We start from the raw sequence: 16,419 nt of genomic DNA, 5'->3' as shown, positions 1-16,419 counted from the left end.
TAACAGAAAAAAAGAATTCCAAATTTTGTCAAACTGCTCAAATTTGCCTTTCAAACAGTGCCTAATTTTTTCCAAATGTAAAGTAGAAATCATCTCTCCAAGCAATAGCTTACATGTAAGAGCCTCCTTTTCTTCCAGAATAACAGTAATAACTTCTTGGCTGTCGTTAAACTGCATGCAAGCATTTTGTGTTGGGCTCCTGATAGTCAATACTTTCAGAGAATCCCAGAAAGAGAAGTGCCAAATCTGGCTGTAATTGCACCCTAAAATGCACATAAAAAATTCCCAATCATCCCATTTCCCCACCGAACGAGCCAAGATTAAGTTCTTAATTTCCCTCCTGTCTGGTGAGGCTCTCTCTTGGTCCTGACTGGGGATATGGAGCATGGCCAGGGGCCATTTTGGCTTGTTTACCAGTTTCACCAGGCAATTCACAGGGATGTTTGGGATGATAGCGGCAACCTCCACTTCAGCCCCCACGGTTCTGTGAAGGCCCCGGACCGGATTACTGACATCAGGAGGTGCCAACCCAAGCTCTAGTCTCCAAGCCCCACGGAAGCACACCTCCCAGCCTCCAAGTTTCACTCTGGCATCACCCAGCAGTCTCTTCTCATTGGGGGTGGTGCTCAGTTTGTGAGTCCCGCTGGGGGTATAACTTCACCGGAGACATTTGCCAGGCCGCAAGGGGGCTCTGATCAAGAGTTCTGCTGAGGGCACCGATCTGCTCCGCTCCACTCCAGAGTTGGCAGTCCCAAGTCTCTCCGAACGTGCTGTTATGCTTTAAGATCCCCTGGTAAGCACCATTGCGCTTTAAGGTCCCTCTGAAGGTGACGTGGCAGTTCCAAGTCTCTCCCAAGGCACCGTCACGCTTTAAGTCCTCCCCGAAGGCGACGCCGAGCTTTCAAGTTCCTCCGAAAGACATGTCGGTCACAATCCCTCCAAAAGTAAAGTCGCGGTCCCAAATTCCTCAGAAGGCACCGTCGCACTGCAAAGTTCCTCTGAAGGCAACGTTGCGGTCCAAAACCTTTCCCGAAGGCGACGTCGTGGTTAAAAACCTCTCCGAAGGCGAGGTCGCGCTCCAAGGTGTCCCGGAAAGCGCCGTCACACGCCGAAATCCCTCCGAAGATGACGCCGTGGGCCAAAGTCCCTCAGAGAGCGCCGTTACACCTCCAAGGCTCCTTCAAAGGCGCTATAGCGCTCCTAAGTTCTCCTGCTGCCATGCTATTGCGCCTTGACAGGCTATACCTGATATCTCTATCCTCAATTTCCCCTTCCATTGCCTTTTAATATGATCTAGGGATGGGTAGGTGGTTATTTGAATGGTCTCATATATAATGGACATCATACCCCTTTGAAAATGGTCCATATTTAGCAACTTATAAAACCGCATTTATACAGCCCCCTTCTGACTGGTTCAAGGAAGAAGAGAAGTTTTTTTAATGAAGCTACGGACCTGTAAATACCTAAAATGTTTGCCCGGGGGATCCTTAAAGTCCGTTTTTAGGGAAATCTATAAGGGAAGTCAAGTTTTTACCAAGGATTTAACAAGATGGGGCAGAAGGCAACGCTTGTTTACTATTGAAGTGAAGTCTGAACTGTGACTATATTCTGAGTGATCCACAGATAATTGGGTTATTCATAGAATAATGTTTGCTCACTGGGATTGGAGCACAATAGTCTAGTGCATAATATTACCACAACCCTTACCACAACGTCTTTGGTAAATATAAATAATGTATTTTGCAATTGTGCATCATGGGAGATTAACAATAAATTAAATGTCATGCAGAAACTAAAGTTTACCTTGCTAATTTTAAAGCTAACACAGAAGGGAACTATTCCTGGTCCCAATGACACTGCAACAAACACTGGTCAAACTTTTTATGTTTTAAAAGCCGCTTATTTGGAAGCATAATTTTGAATTTGTTACAGTAGCATACTCTATAAGATCTGTCATGTTTCATAATTAGCCTAATATTATATAAGCTACAACTTTTTCTTGTAGTTGAAACAAACAGTAAACAGTGTTTAGTTAAACAGTGTGTGTTTATATCTGTTGGAGATCCTACCCTGAAACAGATAAATAGGGGTTCTTCAACATTCTTTAAGCCTGTGGATTAGTAGTTTGCTAAAACCCAACACAGTCACTGGGTCTAACCTGACTACTCCACTGTAAATAGTCTGGTCACTTCGCTGTCTATGAACAGAAGTTGTTTCTATACGCAGTTTTTGTTTAGCACACATGCACAGAGGGTAATCCTGCATAGATATCACACACTAAAGGTATTGCATCTTGAACACACAATCTATGACAGCAAATATTTGAGACAGTCAGAGTTCATTAGGGTCTGAGAGTTTTGATGCATATTTACATTTGGGGACTAAATATGGAATGGAAAATAAAGTAACTTAAAAGACATTTCTCTGTACTCTTTAGAGGAACTGAGGGAAGACCAGATGCTCCTGTATGCAGTGGAGAACCCTGTAAAAGTGAGCAGTCAACAGATAGAACAGCTTCTCAGAAAAGGTATCACTGTTGCTTTATCTTGATGATAATACAATTAAATGTTCAATTCAATGCAAAGTAAAGATTTGGACTGTGTGGTTGAATGTAAAGCACACCCTGCAGCCAGTTCTGCTCTCTGGTGTCTCTGGTATCACCATCCTTCATGCTGTAAAGCAATCGAGGAAGTTTTGGGAAAAGGGAGGCTTATTATTTTGTCTATAGACATATAGAAATTTTGGTTTAGGATTAGAAGGTTGGATGTCTATTTTTGGTGCAGTGACGACTGTATTTAAGTTAAAAAGAATAAATGAACATGAAGACCAGCAAGCCATTAGAAGCTGAATTATAAAAAACTTGATTTGAAAAGAAAAAAAAAAAGGATTTTTATAAGCATTGGGCAGAGACAATAGAACTATTTGTAATGTCCTGAAAATAAAAGAAGAAGCCACTGTTGTAATAGTATACAGACATTGAACAATTTGGTCAAAGGAAAACCCAGCAAGTTATTACATAAACACTGTGTGAGCTTTGAAGAAAAAATACAATCAAAAGTCAGTGATGGAAGCAACCACCTCTACAGAGCGGGGTAAAGATTTCACAATCCACTGTTTGAGAAAGATTTTAAGAGCAGAAATATAAAGGTCACACCTGGAAGATGCAAACCTTTCATCAGCAGTAAGAATCAGAAGAACAGATTGAAAAATACAAATAATAGAGATAAGCCACAGCTGTGGAACCAAGATTAACCTCTATCAATGTGCTAGAAAGGCTAAAGTGTGGAGTAATAATAATCTGTTCATGATCCAGAACTTACAAGTATAGCATTACACCACTATTGACTTTAATATACTTTAAGACTGCATATGCCATTCATTTTGCTCACCTAAAATTGTTATAAGTGGTTGTGTGGCACTGTCTGGAACTGAAAGCTGAAGTTCTGATATATCTCCTCATATTCATCCCAGCAAATAAATTCAAAACAATAGACTTGTCTTTAGTTTTCCAGTACTTTCAGAGGGACTGCAGTTTTCTGACAAACCTCCTTTGTGAAATGTAAAATAACATATTTGAGGATATAATGAAATCTGTAGATAGTTGAAAAGTTGAAAAAAAAAAACAAGTTGAATGTAGTTGTAATGAATAATAATAGAAAAACAGCTGCATATTAGTAAAGAAAGTAATAAATAAACAGACCACTTCTCAGATATAAACATTGCTGACTAACAATTATCCCATAATGCTAAAAGTGTATTTTCATTCCCTTTAGACGGAATTCCCAATCAGCTGGACTGCCAAATCTTCCAGTTATCCCTGAGGGTATAAGGTATATATATTTTTCTTATTTCATTTTTCATATTTTAAGTGTCTGTGAGTATAAATGCATATTTACATTTAGGGTCTTAATGTGGAAGAGGATGTTAAAAAAGCCCATTTTAAAAGACATTTCTAACTAACATTATATTTTAGTTTTTTATGTTATTTGCACAATTTATAACCAGTGTTATAACCAGTATCTGCAGCATCTCTCATTATTGGCTGGACTTGATGAGCATTTCTTTCATATCATAAAACCAAGCTGCTCCTCCAACAGTGCAATAAGTGAGATTCTGTTACTCAGCTGAGCACACAGCAGAATCTCTGTAGATAAGCGTTTAAAAAAGTGGATATGGTTGAAAGATCTGCATAAATGTAGTTGTAATAATAATCATAATTATAATAATAATAATAAAAGAAAATGCATGTATGTTAAAGAAGAAAGCAACGTTTTAATGAACAGACCACTTTCAGACAAAAAGATGTGTGTGTGTGTGTGTGTGTGTGTGTGTGTGTGTGTGTGTGTGTGTGTGTGTGTGTGTGCGTGTGTGTGTGTGTGTGTATTTCTTTTCCATTTTGGTATTTATTGATTAAGTTTATGTTACTGAATTTTGCAGAGATGTTCCAAAGAAAGAAGCTTCTCTAAAACATTCCAAATTAGAAAAGAACATTACAGACTTCCTCTACAACATCTTCACAGTAAGATTCAGACCCATAGAATGTCCACACATTTGAAAAACTGTATTCATTGAAAATGTACTTAAAGTAACTGCTTTCTGCTTTGCTTGACTTTGTGCATTAGTATATTTCATTTATTTGTGGTGAAGTTAATTTTCTCACATTTTTGACATGCATTTAAAACAAGCAGCACCACAAACAGCATACTGTTTGGACAGTTTCTCCTTCTAAAAGAAATTTAAGGAATTTTTTTATTATATTTAGAAGAATTAGATGTGCTTTCCTATTGTTTTTAGGTCCCTGAGTTTGTAAATGATTGGCAAAATGAGTTTGAAATTTGCTCCATAACCCTGAATAAAGCCTTGATAGTTACCTTGTATACAGTAAATGTGTAGCACTTGTGTCTTATACAATCTTCAAAGATCAAATTCTACAAGATTTTACTCTTTTACTATCTTTTTTCACATCTCTACTTAGTCTTTATTTACTGCTTTATTCTGTATTTAATTATTTCTCTTTTGTGTGTGTTTTTAAAGGATCTTGAGAATAAAATGATTGTGTTTATAAAACATGAGCTGGAGATGTTTAAGAAACTCCTCAGAAAAGAAAACACAAAATATTACGGAGATGTGAGAGATGATCTGTGGAGTGTTAAAGAAGCAGCTCTTGATATGGCATTGTACTTTCTGAAGTTGATGGATCACAGTGACCTCGCTGATGCACTCATAGGTAAGAGATCAGTAGAAGACAGTATTTAATGGTTGCTACTTAAATGCACAATATACAAACATTTATCAATAGTTGGTTGAAAACTACCATCCACACTTTCTCTGTTTAATTAAAATATTGATATCTGTAGTGATGCCCTGTCTACAGTGGTTTATAGTGATTTTGTTTGTGTTTTACTTCTGTTTATTTATACTTCTATATTTAGATGCACTAATAGGATTTCAGCAGCGTGCACTCAAATCAAACCTGTGTAAGAAATATCAACACGTATGGGAAGGAATTGCAAAGCAGGGAGAATCCAACATTCTTAACAAGATCTACACAGATCTGTACATCACTGCTGGTGGAGTTAAACAAATGAATGAACAACATGAGGTGGGACAAATTGAAAGAAAAAAAACGAGTGTAAAAACTGAAAAAATTCAAATGGATCAAGAGGAACAAATCGAGTGCAAGAACATGTTTGAATCTCTACCTGAAGACAAACCCATCAGAACCGTGCTGACACAGGGGGTCGCTGGCATCGGAAAATCTATCTGTGTGCAGAAGTTTGTTCTAGACTGGGCTGAAGGGAACGAATATCAGGACATCAAGTTCATATTTTCACTTCCTTTCAGAGAACTGAACCTGAAAGACAAGGACAAACTCAGTTTGAAGGAAATCATCTATCATTTTTGTCCAGAAGTAAAAGGAATGAGATTCACAGATAAGTATAAAATGTTGTTCATCTTTGATGGCCTGGATGAGTGCAGACTTCCTCTTGCTTTCTATGAAAATGAGAAGTGGACTGATGTATCAACACCAACCTCAGTGGACACTATAATGACAAACCTCATTGCAGGAAATCTGCTTCCTTCTGCTCTGATCTGGATAACCACTCGACCAGCAGCAGCTGCTAAGATCCCTGCTGAACATGTGGACCGGGTCACAGAGGTGCGTGGCTTCAATGATGATCAAAAGGTGGAGTACTTCAGAAAGAAAATCACTAATGAGGGTCTGGCCAACAGAATCATTGAACGTATTAAAGCATCAAGAAGCCTCTTCATCATGTGTCATATTCCAGTCTTCTGTTGGATTTCAGCCACAGTTTTGGAGGGGATTTTGGAGACAGCAGATAGTGAAGACATTCCACAGGCTGAGACTACAGAGGTTCAGACCCCACAGACTCTGACGGACATGTACACATGTTTTCTGATCTTTCAGACTGTACAGGGGGAAAAGAAATACAGTAGAAAAAATGCCTCAGACATTCCGTGGGATAAAAAGGGAATTCTTTCACTGGGAAATCTCGCATTTAGTCATCTGGAAAAGAACAACTTGATTTTCTATGCACAAGATCTAGAAGCCTGTGGAATCGACCCCGATAACATAAAGGTGTATTCAGGAGTGTGCACTCAGGAGACGGGCAGATTTCTAGGCACAGTTTTCAGCTTTGTGCATCTCAGCATTCAGGAGTTCGTTGCTGCTTTATTTACGTATGTAAGTGTCAGGAATGACAAGAAGAATGTTTTTGATGGACCAGAAGAGAAAGAATTACAAGTTATTGATTTGCTCAAGACTACAGTAGACAAGGCTTTGGAGAGTGAAAATGGTCACTTGGATCTTTTCCTCCGCTTCCTTCTGGGTCTCTCATTAGAGTCTAATCAGAAGCTCATTCGAGGTCTGCTGACACACACAGGAAGCAGCTCTGACTGCCAAAAGGACATTGTTCAGTACATCAAGTCCAAGTTTGAACAAAATCCATCTGCAGAGAGATCAATTAATCTGTTCTACTGTCTAAAGGAGTTAAATGATGATTCACTAGTGAAGGAGATCCAAAGCTACATGAACTCAGGAGGTCTCTCTGAAGCTGAACTCTCACCTGCTCAGTGGTCTGCTCTGGTCTTTGTGTTGCTGACATCAGAGGAGGAATTGGAAGTGTTTGAGCTCCAGAAGTTCATTAGATCAGATGAATGCTTTAAGAGACTGCTGCCAGTAGTCAAGGAAGCCACAAAAGCTCTGTAAGTAAAACCCATTTCTCCTACTAAAGTTTGGCCATAAATATAATGATGGCAGGAAACAGATATCATTTGGCATAAATACTATGAACTTGAATCGATGAGCCATGTGTGTTCCTTCTGTCTTTAAACTGCAGTCAAATGAATGGTTGTCTAGTACAGAATTCAGTGAACACCAGAGTAGCAGATGCTTACATGCATTTAAACAACTCATTCCAAAACCATGGAGAGTAACATGGAGTTGCCTCCATATTGGTGCTGTAATGGTGTGGAAGCCCTGTGTGGGAGGGTCTGGAGAAAGACTCTGTGAGACAGACAGGATGTTAACAGTGCAGGCACTCATCATCATTTTCAAGCTTTAGCTCAAGCTTCAGTAAGTTCGGCACACTTCAGTGCTCCTCTGCTTTCTCTGTCTCTCTGGTTGGCCGGCTCTGATTATTCTGATTACCTGCCAGTTCACCCTCCTCCTCCTCTCCATCCACAGCTGATACTCAGCCCTGTCCCTACTGCCACAAACAGCTAAAGAGCTTGGAACTAGTCAGTGAGAGGTGCAAAGACAGATCATTTTTAATCATGGTTTAATTCTCCTTTCAGGCTCAGTGAGTGTAACCTGACAGAGGGAAGCTGCTCAGCTTTTCACCCCGTTTTAAGCTCAGACTCTTCCAATCTGACTGAGGTGGATCTGAGCAGGAATCCTCTGGAGAACGCCGGAGTGGAGCAGCTTTGTGCTGGACTGAAGAGTCCAAAATGTAAACTGGAGAAACTGAGGTCAGTTCATCTCTCGTATTCAGTAGACTTCACCAGAACGTTCATTTACTGTGCCACATGGAAGCTTGTGAACTCTTTATCCAACATGAGATACAGTATCTCTTATGTCAGATAAAATATGTGAACCTTTAAAACTGAGTTCACTTGAAGGGTACTTAAGTCAGGTGTTGTGATTAATTACAAATATAAACTTGAGTCTTAACTTTCAAAGTTCAGTCTTCACTGTACAGGTTTATATAAATGCTATGCTGTAAATAAAGAACATGTTTGAGGACCTCAGAAAGAGTTATTGATTCCCATTGATGTTTTTAAAGTGAAAGAATTGTAAAAGAGTAGTTTATAAAACGCTGGAGTTTGGCTGAAGTTATTATGTAAATCTTTGCTTATGTGATTTTTATGTGACAATGATGTTTAATAATGATATTTTTGCTCAAAGTATAAATATAAAACAATAATATATCTTCATCATTTATATAATTATCTAGTTTTGTGACAAAATCTGGTTGTGTTTAAGTCAAATTTATGCAGCGTTAGAAAATTGTAAAAAGTACACACACATATAATTAAACACAGTATGAAATGTTTAGGAAATAGATTTTCAGGTTAATGTTTATATACAACCAGCTCAATTAAATAAACACGTAAAATTTATTTTATTCTGATAGGAAGCCATAATACAAATCAAACAATGGAATAAATATATAAATGCCATACTGATGCTGTCAATATCAAACGATGAAATAAAGTCATAATTGTAGGAAATGATACTAAAGTTGAATCACATTGATGTGGTGCGATTTCATGGTGTGATTTTCACCTTTAAATTACATAAGGCTTTTGTCGATTAGTCTTTCAGACTGCAGTATGACAGAGGAAGGATACACTGCTCTGGCTGAAGCTCTGAAATCAAACCCTACATCCAAACTGCTGGAGCTGGATCTCAGAGGGAACGACCCTGGAGCATCAGGAGTGAAGCTTCTCACTAAGTTAAATCTGGATCCAAAATTTAAACTGAGGTGAACATTATATAGTGAGCTTAATTACTTCAGTACACTTTAATGCTGACAAAACTCTAAACAAATATGATTAAATCTAAATCTATAGTATGCTAATAATTGTAGTAAAAGTATGAATGTAATTATTGTTCACTCACTGCAGGCTGTTGAAAAGTGAGGATGCAGAAAAGGCCTGTGATTTTCTGAATGAGATTGTTGGTAAAAACCCTTTACTACAAAAAGAACTGGATCTGAGTGGAAAAGTATTAAAAGACTCAGAGGTGAAGCAGATCTCTGCTCTACTGAAGGATTTACACTGCAGACCTGAGAGACTCACGTGTGTACTATAATCTTATTTTATCAAAATGATGCTTGCAGCTACATTATTCTTCAGTTCATTTTCTCTTGTTCATCTTTAGGCTGAAGAACAGTGGAATTACAGAGGAACACTGTTCTGTTCTGACTTCATCATTCCACTCAAATCCTGAACATATAAAGGAATTAGATATGAGTGAGAATAAACTCAGAAACTCTGGAGTGCAGCCGGTTTGTGATCTACTGAAACATGAGCCCTGCAAGCTGGAGATATTAAGGTGGGTCTCAGGTTCTGCTACTCAGTTTTTCAAAAGAGCTCATGGCTTTTACATGTAAATCACGAATAAGGTGCTTACATCTGGAACATCTCTTTACCTGGGTTTAGACTTTCAGACTGCAGTATAACAGAAAAAGGATACACTGCTCTGGCTGACGCTCTGAGATCAAACCCTACATCACACCTGATAGAGCTGGATCTCAGAGGGAACGACCCTGGAGCATCAGGAGTGAAGCTGCTCACTGATTTACTACAGGATCCACACTGTACACTGGAGACACTGAGGTAGGAAAATTCTATAGAAGAGAAATATTTCAAAGGAAAATTATTAAATATGTGCTAATGATATTTTTATATATAACGATATTTTTAAAGCTAAAGATTTTCAAGTAAAAATGTTTAACATTTTTCTCCTTACAGACTGGTGAAAAGTTCTGAAGCAGAGGAAGCCTGTAAAGATCTGACTAATGTTCTAAATGCAAACCCGTTACTGCAGAAGGATCTGAATCTGAGTGGAAAAATAGTAGGAGACTCTAAAGTGAAGCAGCTCTGTGCTCTACTGAAGGATTCACACTGCAGACCTGAAAAACTCACGTGTGTTACAATAGATTTTTATTAACACTGCAACTTATTAGACTGCACAGTGGTTCAACAGATTGTGTTTCCTTATAGTTCTGGGGTTCATGTGAAATTTTAATGGGATTTCTGTCCTACCTATCAACAATAGACCTATAGGAGGATGTGTTATGCTAATCACCTTGTGAGAAGTGCACCTTGGATTCAAGGTCAAGGAGTCATCAGACTTGAGGCCATAGATATCATATACTATAGTAAAGAAGGAGAAAAATTATCAGTGAAATAGACCTTGGTGGGGATTTGCACAATGTGCCTGCTAGATCTTCATGGTAAACTCAGGGGTGTATGCTGAGTTGCCAGGGAGTGTGAGTTTGGCTAAATTTCTTTGAGAACAAGGCTTAAGACTTAACTGTTAAACCCAAGCCATAAATCACTGGACCAGTGGAGGTGGGAGTTCAGTGGTTAAGACATTGGACTTATGATCGGAAGGTCACAAGTTCAAATCCCACCACCACCAAGGTGCCACTGCTGGGCCCAGTTGTAAGTCGCTCTGGATAAGGACGTCTGCCAAATGCCATAAATGTAAATGAAAGATGTTGTAGCTTAGTGTCACTTATTTTGTGGGTGGTACAGAAGGTACCTGGGTTACTACCTTTTGTGAGTCTGTCTCTGTATGAGTGCATTTAGTTGTTGGGACAATTAGACAGTGTTAAGGTTGTGTTTTGTTTACCCACTAGTTAGAGCAGACAAGGTTAGTGAGGTGTTCAAATTCTGAAGATTATATCTAACATCCTCGATATCAACAGATGATGCTGTACCCTTGGCATTATCTAAAGTAGGCAGTCATGCTTAAACATGAACACTTTGCTACTGAACATCAAGCAGATGGGATAAAATCAGCATCTCTATGTTTTAGGGCATGGTTTAGTTCTCCAAAAGATAAGCAGGTAAAGGGGCATTACATTTACCTTTATGGCAGTTTTTAAATAAGAAATGTTAATTAAAGAACTTCTAGAAGAGTTACATCTTTAGACATTGTTTAAAGACTGCTGAAAAATCACCCTGACCCTAGAGCTGCTTGGATATCAAGTGAAAGTTCATTCAACCACCTTGGTGACAGAATAGAGAAGAGTCTTAACGCAATTCTTCTTTGTACCCTGAGAGATGGTGAAATAAGTTGATCAGTAATTGAAGATGGAGGGAGTGTGATACAGTGCAGGTTGAGAAAAGTGCTGCGAGGTTGGGTGTGTGTGTGTGTGTGTGTGTGTGTGTGTGTAGGTGAGCTTCAGTGTGGGTGAGAATTAGTGCTTTAAATCTGATTCAGCAACTAAAGGAAGTCAGTGGATCATTGCAGTGGGTGGTGTGGGAAAAACTATGTAGGTTGAAAACAAGTCATGCAGCTGGTCAGAAGCATGAGGTTGAATGTCCTTCAGATGTAGACCTGCCAGAGGAGTGAACCACAGTAGTCCAGTGTTCAGATTATGAGGGACTGAACAAGTACCTGAATGGCCTGTGTGGACAATAAAATGGACGACTTTTGTAAAGGAGAAAGTCACATGAATTTGTTATAATAGCAGAATAAAAAGACAAGGACAGTTCATGGTTACTCCAAGGTTGTGAAAAGTGAGATCAGTGAGTTGTCAATTGATCACAAGATTTCGACAAGGATTTGAATCACCTGGAATTCACTGCAGTAAATTTTGGATGGATTAAGCTTCAGCTGATGAGCTGCCGTCCATGATGAAATATCTGTCAGACATCCAGAAGTCCAAGCAGAAACTACAGTTTCTATAGGCGGAAAAGGGAATAAGTTGAGTACCATCTACATGGCAGTGGAACGAAACCCATGTCAGGATCTGACCTCAGCATGTGATTGAGTATACGAGGTTGTAGCAAAAGTGTTCGAGACTAGCGCTTGTATTCCCTCGGATGTCTTAAAACTTGTCAGTAGAACTTGCTATTGATGGTGGGGCTCCTGAGGATGAATTCTTGATGCACAATGTCACCAATGTTTAAAAAGTCAATGAGCATGTACTTGGTCAAGCTGCAAACCTTCCTCGCCTTTTTCAGTCATGAAGATTATGGGCTGTTCCTCTGTGGAGACTGTTGACCTGTTACAAATCAAGTCTTGAAACTTTTTGATACCATCTCATAAATAAAATAAAAGAACAGGAGCGGACAGAGTAATAATCCTTGTGGAATTTTAGTTCATGTTCTATATTCAGGCTTTTAAGCAGAAAGCAAGCCATTGTCAAGCTGTGCCATTGATTTCAAGAGTTCTGAAGATGGACAAGTGAGTCTTCTGATTGACCCTGTTGACCTCTACAGAAAGCTCAAGGAGGATATGGACTGATGACAGATTGGCAGATCTAGCAGCCTGTAGATTCTCAGTGATGGCCAACAGAGCTGTCTTTGTGGAGTGTGTTGCTTTAAAGGCAGACTGATTGGGATCTTGAAGGCTGTTCTGTGACAGATAGATATACAATTGATTATTGACAGGATGTTCAAGAATTTTGAAAAGAGTGGAGCTCTTTTGAATGTGGTAGGAACATGACCAGAGCCATCAATAATAACGAAAGTGAAAAGGAGGACATATAATGAGATGGTCTAGAAGATTGTAAAAGGTATTGGATCCATTGGGCAGGTGGTGGAATTGCAGGACAAGTTGATTTGGAGGATCTCCTCTGTTGATAGATTAGAAAAATGTGTTTGAGAGTAAAGGAGAAACCTGAGTGTATATAGGAGTTTTCTTCTAATTACAGAAGTTGGCAAAATCTTCAGCTGTCAGAAAGAATAGAGTAGGAGGAGCTGGTGAGAAGATCTGTAAAGAAAAGATGTAGAGTTTGCCTGGATCGGGTGCAGACATTTCCAGTATTTGTTTGTAGAAGGCAGACGTTTTAGCAGAAGTTACTTAAGATGAGAATCTGGACAGGAGAGTGCAGTATGAGACCAGAGAATCTTAACGATTTGATCTCTTCCACTTTCTCTCTGCTGCACTTAACCTCAGTCTTCAATTTTATTACCTGAACACTGATTATACTACATGCTTTGTGGGATTGAACTCATTGTGAATGTGGTGAACCTTTTTCTTTTTAGACTGAATAAATGTGGTCTGATGATGGAAAGCTGTGAAGCTCTGGCTGAAGTTCTCACTTCATCTCTCTGTTTTCTAACTGAGTTGGATTTGAGTAACAACAGTCTCCAGAACCCAGGTGTCCAGCGATTATCTGAAGGACTGAAGAATCAAAGCTGTTCTCTGAAGATTTTAAGGTACAGTAACATAAACCTGTATAAGCAGTGCAACAATACCACTGATATAACTGATAAGAATCATGTAAATATAATGTAATAAATCTGATCTTTTATTATTATATAGATACTACCTAAATGTTTTCTTTTTTTAAAACCCAGTCATTAGTGTTGCACAAATCAGGTCACTCTTAGTGCCAGTCTCAAAGAGCTTCTCAATTCTAAATTATTTTCTTAGATGTTCAACCCTTATTTCTAACTTCTATCACAACACGTTGATGTTTAGACTTTCAGACTGCAGTATAACAGAGGAAGGATATGCTGCTCTGGTTGAAGCTCTGAGATCAAACCCCTCATCACACCTGATAGAGCTGGATCTCAGAGGGAACGACCCTGGAGAATCTGGAGTGATGAAGCTCACTGGTTTACAAAGATATTATTCCAAACTGAAGAGATTGAGGTGATTCTTCTATTAACATTATACATAAATATTAAACCTAAATTAATACTGCACTAAAACTGGATAAAGTTTATATTTAACTGAATTTATAGTATATTTGACTGATCTTCATTTTCTATGTGTGTTACATAAAATGGACTTTTGTAAAAGCAAAAGCAGCCAAACTGATCTTATTAATGTGAGTCTATTAGTCTCTAAACATCAAGTAGAAAAAAAGAATGTATCTTTTGCAGTTTGTTGAAAAGCCCTGCAGCACAGGAGGCCTGGACGTGGCTAAATTCAGTTTTAGGTGAAAACCCTTTACTCCTAAAAGAGCTGAATTTGAGCTTTATGGAGACAGAAGACTCCACCCTCAGAGTGAAGCAGCTCTCAGCTCTGATAGAAGACACACACTGTAAATTTACAACAATTAGGTGAGTATTTAGTTTTATTTATTTATCACCAGTCAGGTTTTAATAACAATGTTTTCTAGTGAGAATTTCCTTTAAAATGCAATAATATCTCTAAAGTATTTAAATGATTTTTTTCTCTGCTGTAGTGAAGAAACAGAAAAGTAGAAATAATCAGCATGATCATCATTTTAATAAACTCTTATAAACACTAAATCACAGCAGACAAATTGCAAAACAAATTGCAGAAAAAACTGGGATAAAACGATGATAGAAATAACCAGAACCAGTAACGAGCACTAATGACCCAAACTACAGACTGCTTTGTTTCACATGATAATAAAAAGGTTTGACTTTTACAGAGTGTCTGCAGAATGAAGGTTGTACCTGTAGCTCTGCTAACACAATGTTTCCTATTTAGACTGAATCAGTGTAATGTGAGTGAGGAGAGCTGTTCAGCTTTAGCCACAGCTCTCCAATTAAAGTCCTGTTGTGTGAGAGAACTGGAGCTGAGCAACAACAGCCTGCAGGATTCAGGAGTCACTCAGCTTTCTGCTGGACTCAAACACCGTCACTGTAAACTACAGGTTCTGAGGTGAGTGCGTTCCTCAGGGATTAATGAAGAGCTGAAACAAAGACTCAGATTAAAAATGAATTTCTGTTTAGGCTTAACACATGTGATTTAATGGAGGGAAGTGGTTCAGCTCTGGCTGAAGTTTTTAAGTCGGAGTTTTCACAGCTGAGAGAACTGGAGCTGAGCAACAACAGCCTGCAGGATTCAGGAGTCACTCAGCTTTCTGCTGGACTCAAACACCGTCACTGTAAACTACAGGTTCTGAAGTGAGTTTCTTTCTTTCAGAAATATTTATTGGCGTCAGATTTGTGATTTGGAATTTTGGTATATACCACAATAATTGTGCTGAGTTGGCAATTTATTGTTGGTCTTCTTTCCTCTGATTTCATGTTTAGGTTTAATAAATGTGATCTAACTGATGGAAGCTGTTCAGCTCTGGCTGAAGTGCTCAGCTCTGAAGTTTCCCAGCTGAGAGAACTGGAGCTGAGCAACAACAACCTGCAGGATTCAGGAGTCACTCAGCTTTCTGCTGGACTGAAGAATCCACAGTCTCAACTCACAATAATGAGGTGAAGAAACATCAGAAACGATGCCTAATCCTTCAATTAGTCTACATTTATTTAAAAGCAATAATTACACATTCATTAATATTGAATTTACTGGTGTAAAGGACTGTAGAGAAATAATAATCTCCACAGTTACACAAAATCTGACTAAAACACAATTTGAGTTTTTTAAATGACATATTGTAAAATTTGTGGTAAAATCTTGTATTTTTATTTAATAAATGAGAAGAAATCTGATTACTGTTTTTTCTTTTTGTCCTGCAGACTGTGTAACTGCAGTGTATCAGCTGAAGGTTGTGCTGCTTTGGCTAAAGCTCTGGAAGAGAATCGCTCACGTCTCACAGAGCTGCACCTGAGCGGGAATAACGCAGGAGACTCAGGAATAAAACACATCTCTAATCTACTACAGAATCCACACTGTGTCCTGGAAAAACTCATGTACATCATTTCATTAATCACGATTATTAAAATGTGCTGAATGATATAATTTTACAGAACCACTTATGTGCAGCTGTTAGAATTATATGGTGAAATAAACGTAAATTATATGAGAAAAGAAAAAATGCAGACTTCTGATAAAGTGTGTGGTGGGTAGTGATGTTCTCTGCATGCGGTCTCTCATAGGAAATGTTATTTTTAACCTGTGAAAGTTTTTCTCAGATTCAGATATAAAATAAATTAAAATTAAACTTTCACTTTTATTCTTCTTTAGAGTAAATGATAATAATATAAGAGAGGAAGGATACACTGCTCTGGCTGAAGCTCTGAGATCATCACACCTGATAGAGCTGGATCTCAGAGGGAACGACCCTGGAGAATCAGGAGTGAAGCTGCTCACTGATTTACTACAGGATCCACACTGTACACTGGAGACACTGAGGTGAAAGAATAAACACAGTGAAGTTATTAAAAGGGAACAGTTGATCTCCTGCCACCTGGACGTTACTTTAGAGCACAGATGGTGTATAAGACTGAAGAGCAGGAACTTAATTAGGAAACTTGTTTTTTAGCATTTGAGTAGAAAAT

General features: G+C 38.5%; 2 protein-coding genes across 12 annotated transcripts in view; one reads left to right on the top strand and one right to left on the bottom strand.

Moving 5' to 3' along the window:
* LOC310732027 (uncharacterized protein) overlaps positions 1-16,301 on the top strand; it is a 141,424-nt gene extending 125,123 nt beyond the window's left edge. For both annotated transcript variants that reach the window (XM_083552179.1, XM_083552180.1), the window contains 14 exons: positions 7,819-7,992; positions 8,841-9,008; positions 9,151-9,324; positions 9,407-9,580; positions 9,688-9,864; positions 10,000-10,173; positions 13,252-13,425; positions 13,691-13,864; positions 14,098-14,277; positions 14,675-14,848; positions 14,920-15,093; positions 15,223-15,396; positions 15,658-15,831; positions 16,106-16,301. In XM_083552179.1, coding sequence (XP_083408305.1) covers positions 7,819-7,992; positions 8,841-9,008; positions 9,151-9,324; positions 9,407-9,580; positions 9,688-9,864; positions 10,000-10,173; positions 13,252-13,425; positions 13,691-13,864; positions 14,098-14,277; positions 14,675-14,848; positions 14,920-15,093; positions 15,223-15,396; positions 15,658-15,831; positions 16,106-16,277 — 2,437 coding nt within the window. In that variant the 3' untranslated portion in view covers positions 16,278-16,301. The remainder of the gene's footprint in view (positions 1-7,818; positions 7,993-8,840; positions 9,009-9,150; positions 9,325-9,406; positions 9,581-9,687; positions 9,865-9,999; positions 10,174-13,251; positions 13,426-13,690; positions 13,865-14,097; positions 14,278-14,674; positions 14,849-14,919; positions 15,094-15,222; positions 15,397-15,657; positions 15,832-16,105) is intronic.
* Positions 1-16,419, bottom strand: part of LOC310732033 (NACHT, LRR and PYD domains-containing protein 12-like) — an 86,882-nt gene that overhangs the window by 58,977 nt on the left and 11,486 nt on the right. The gene's annotated exons all lie outside the window — the stretch shown is intronic.

Source organism: Silurus aristotelis, assembly GCF_946808225.1.
Source record: "Silurus aristotelis genome assembly, chromosome: 10".
In the NCBI taxonomy this organism is placed as follows: Eukaryota; Metazoa; Chordata; class Actinopteri; order Siluriformes; family Siluridae; genus Silurus; species Silurus aristotelis.
Note: the sequence above shows the minus strand (reverse complement) of the source record. Positions and strands in the feature narration are given on the sequence as shown.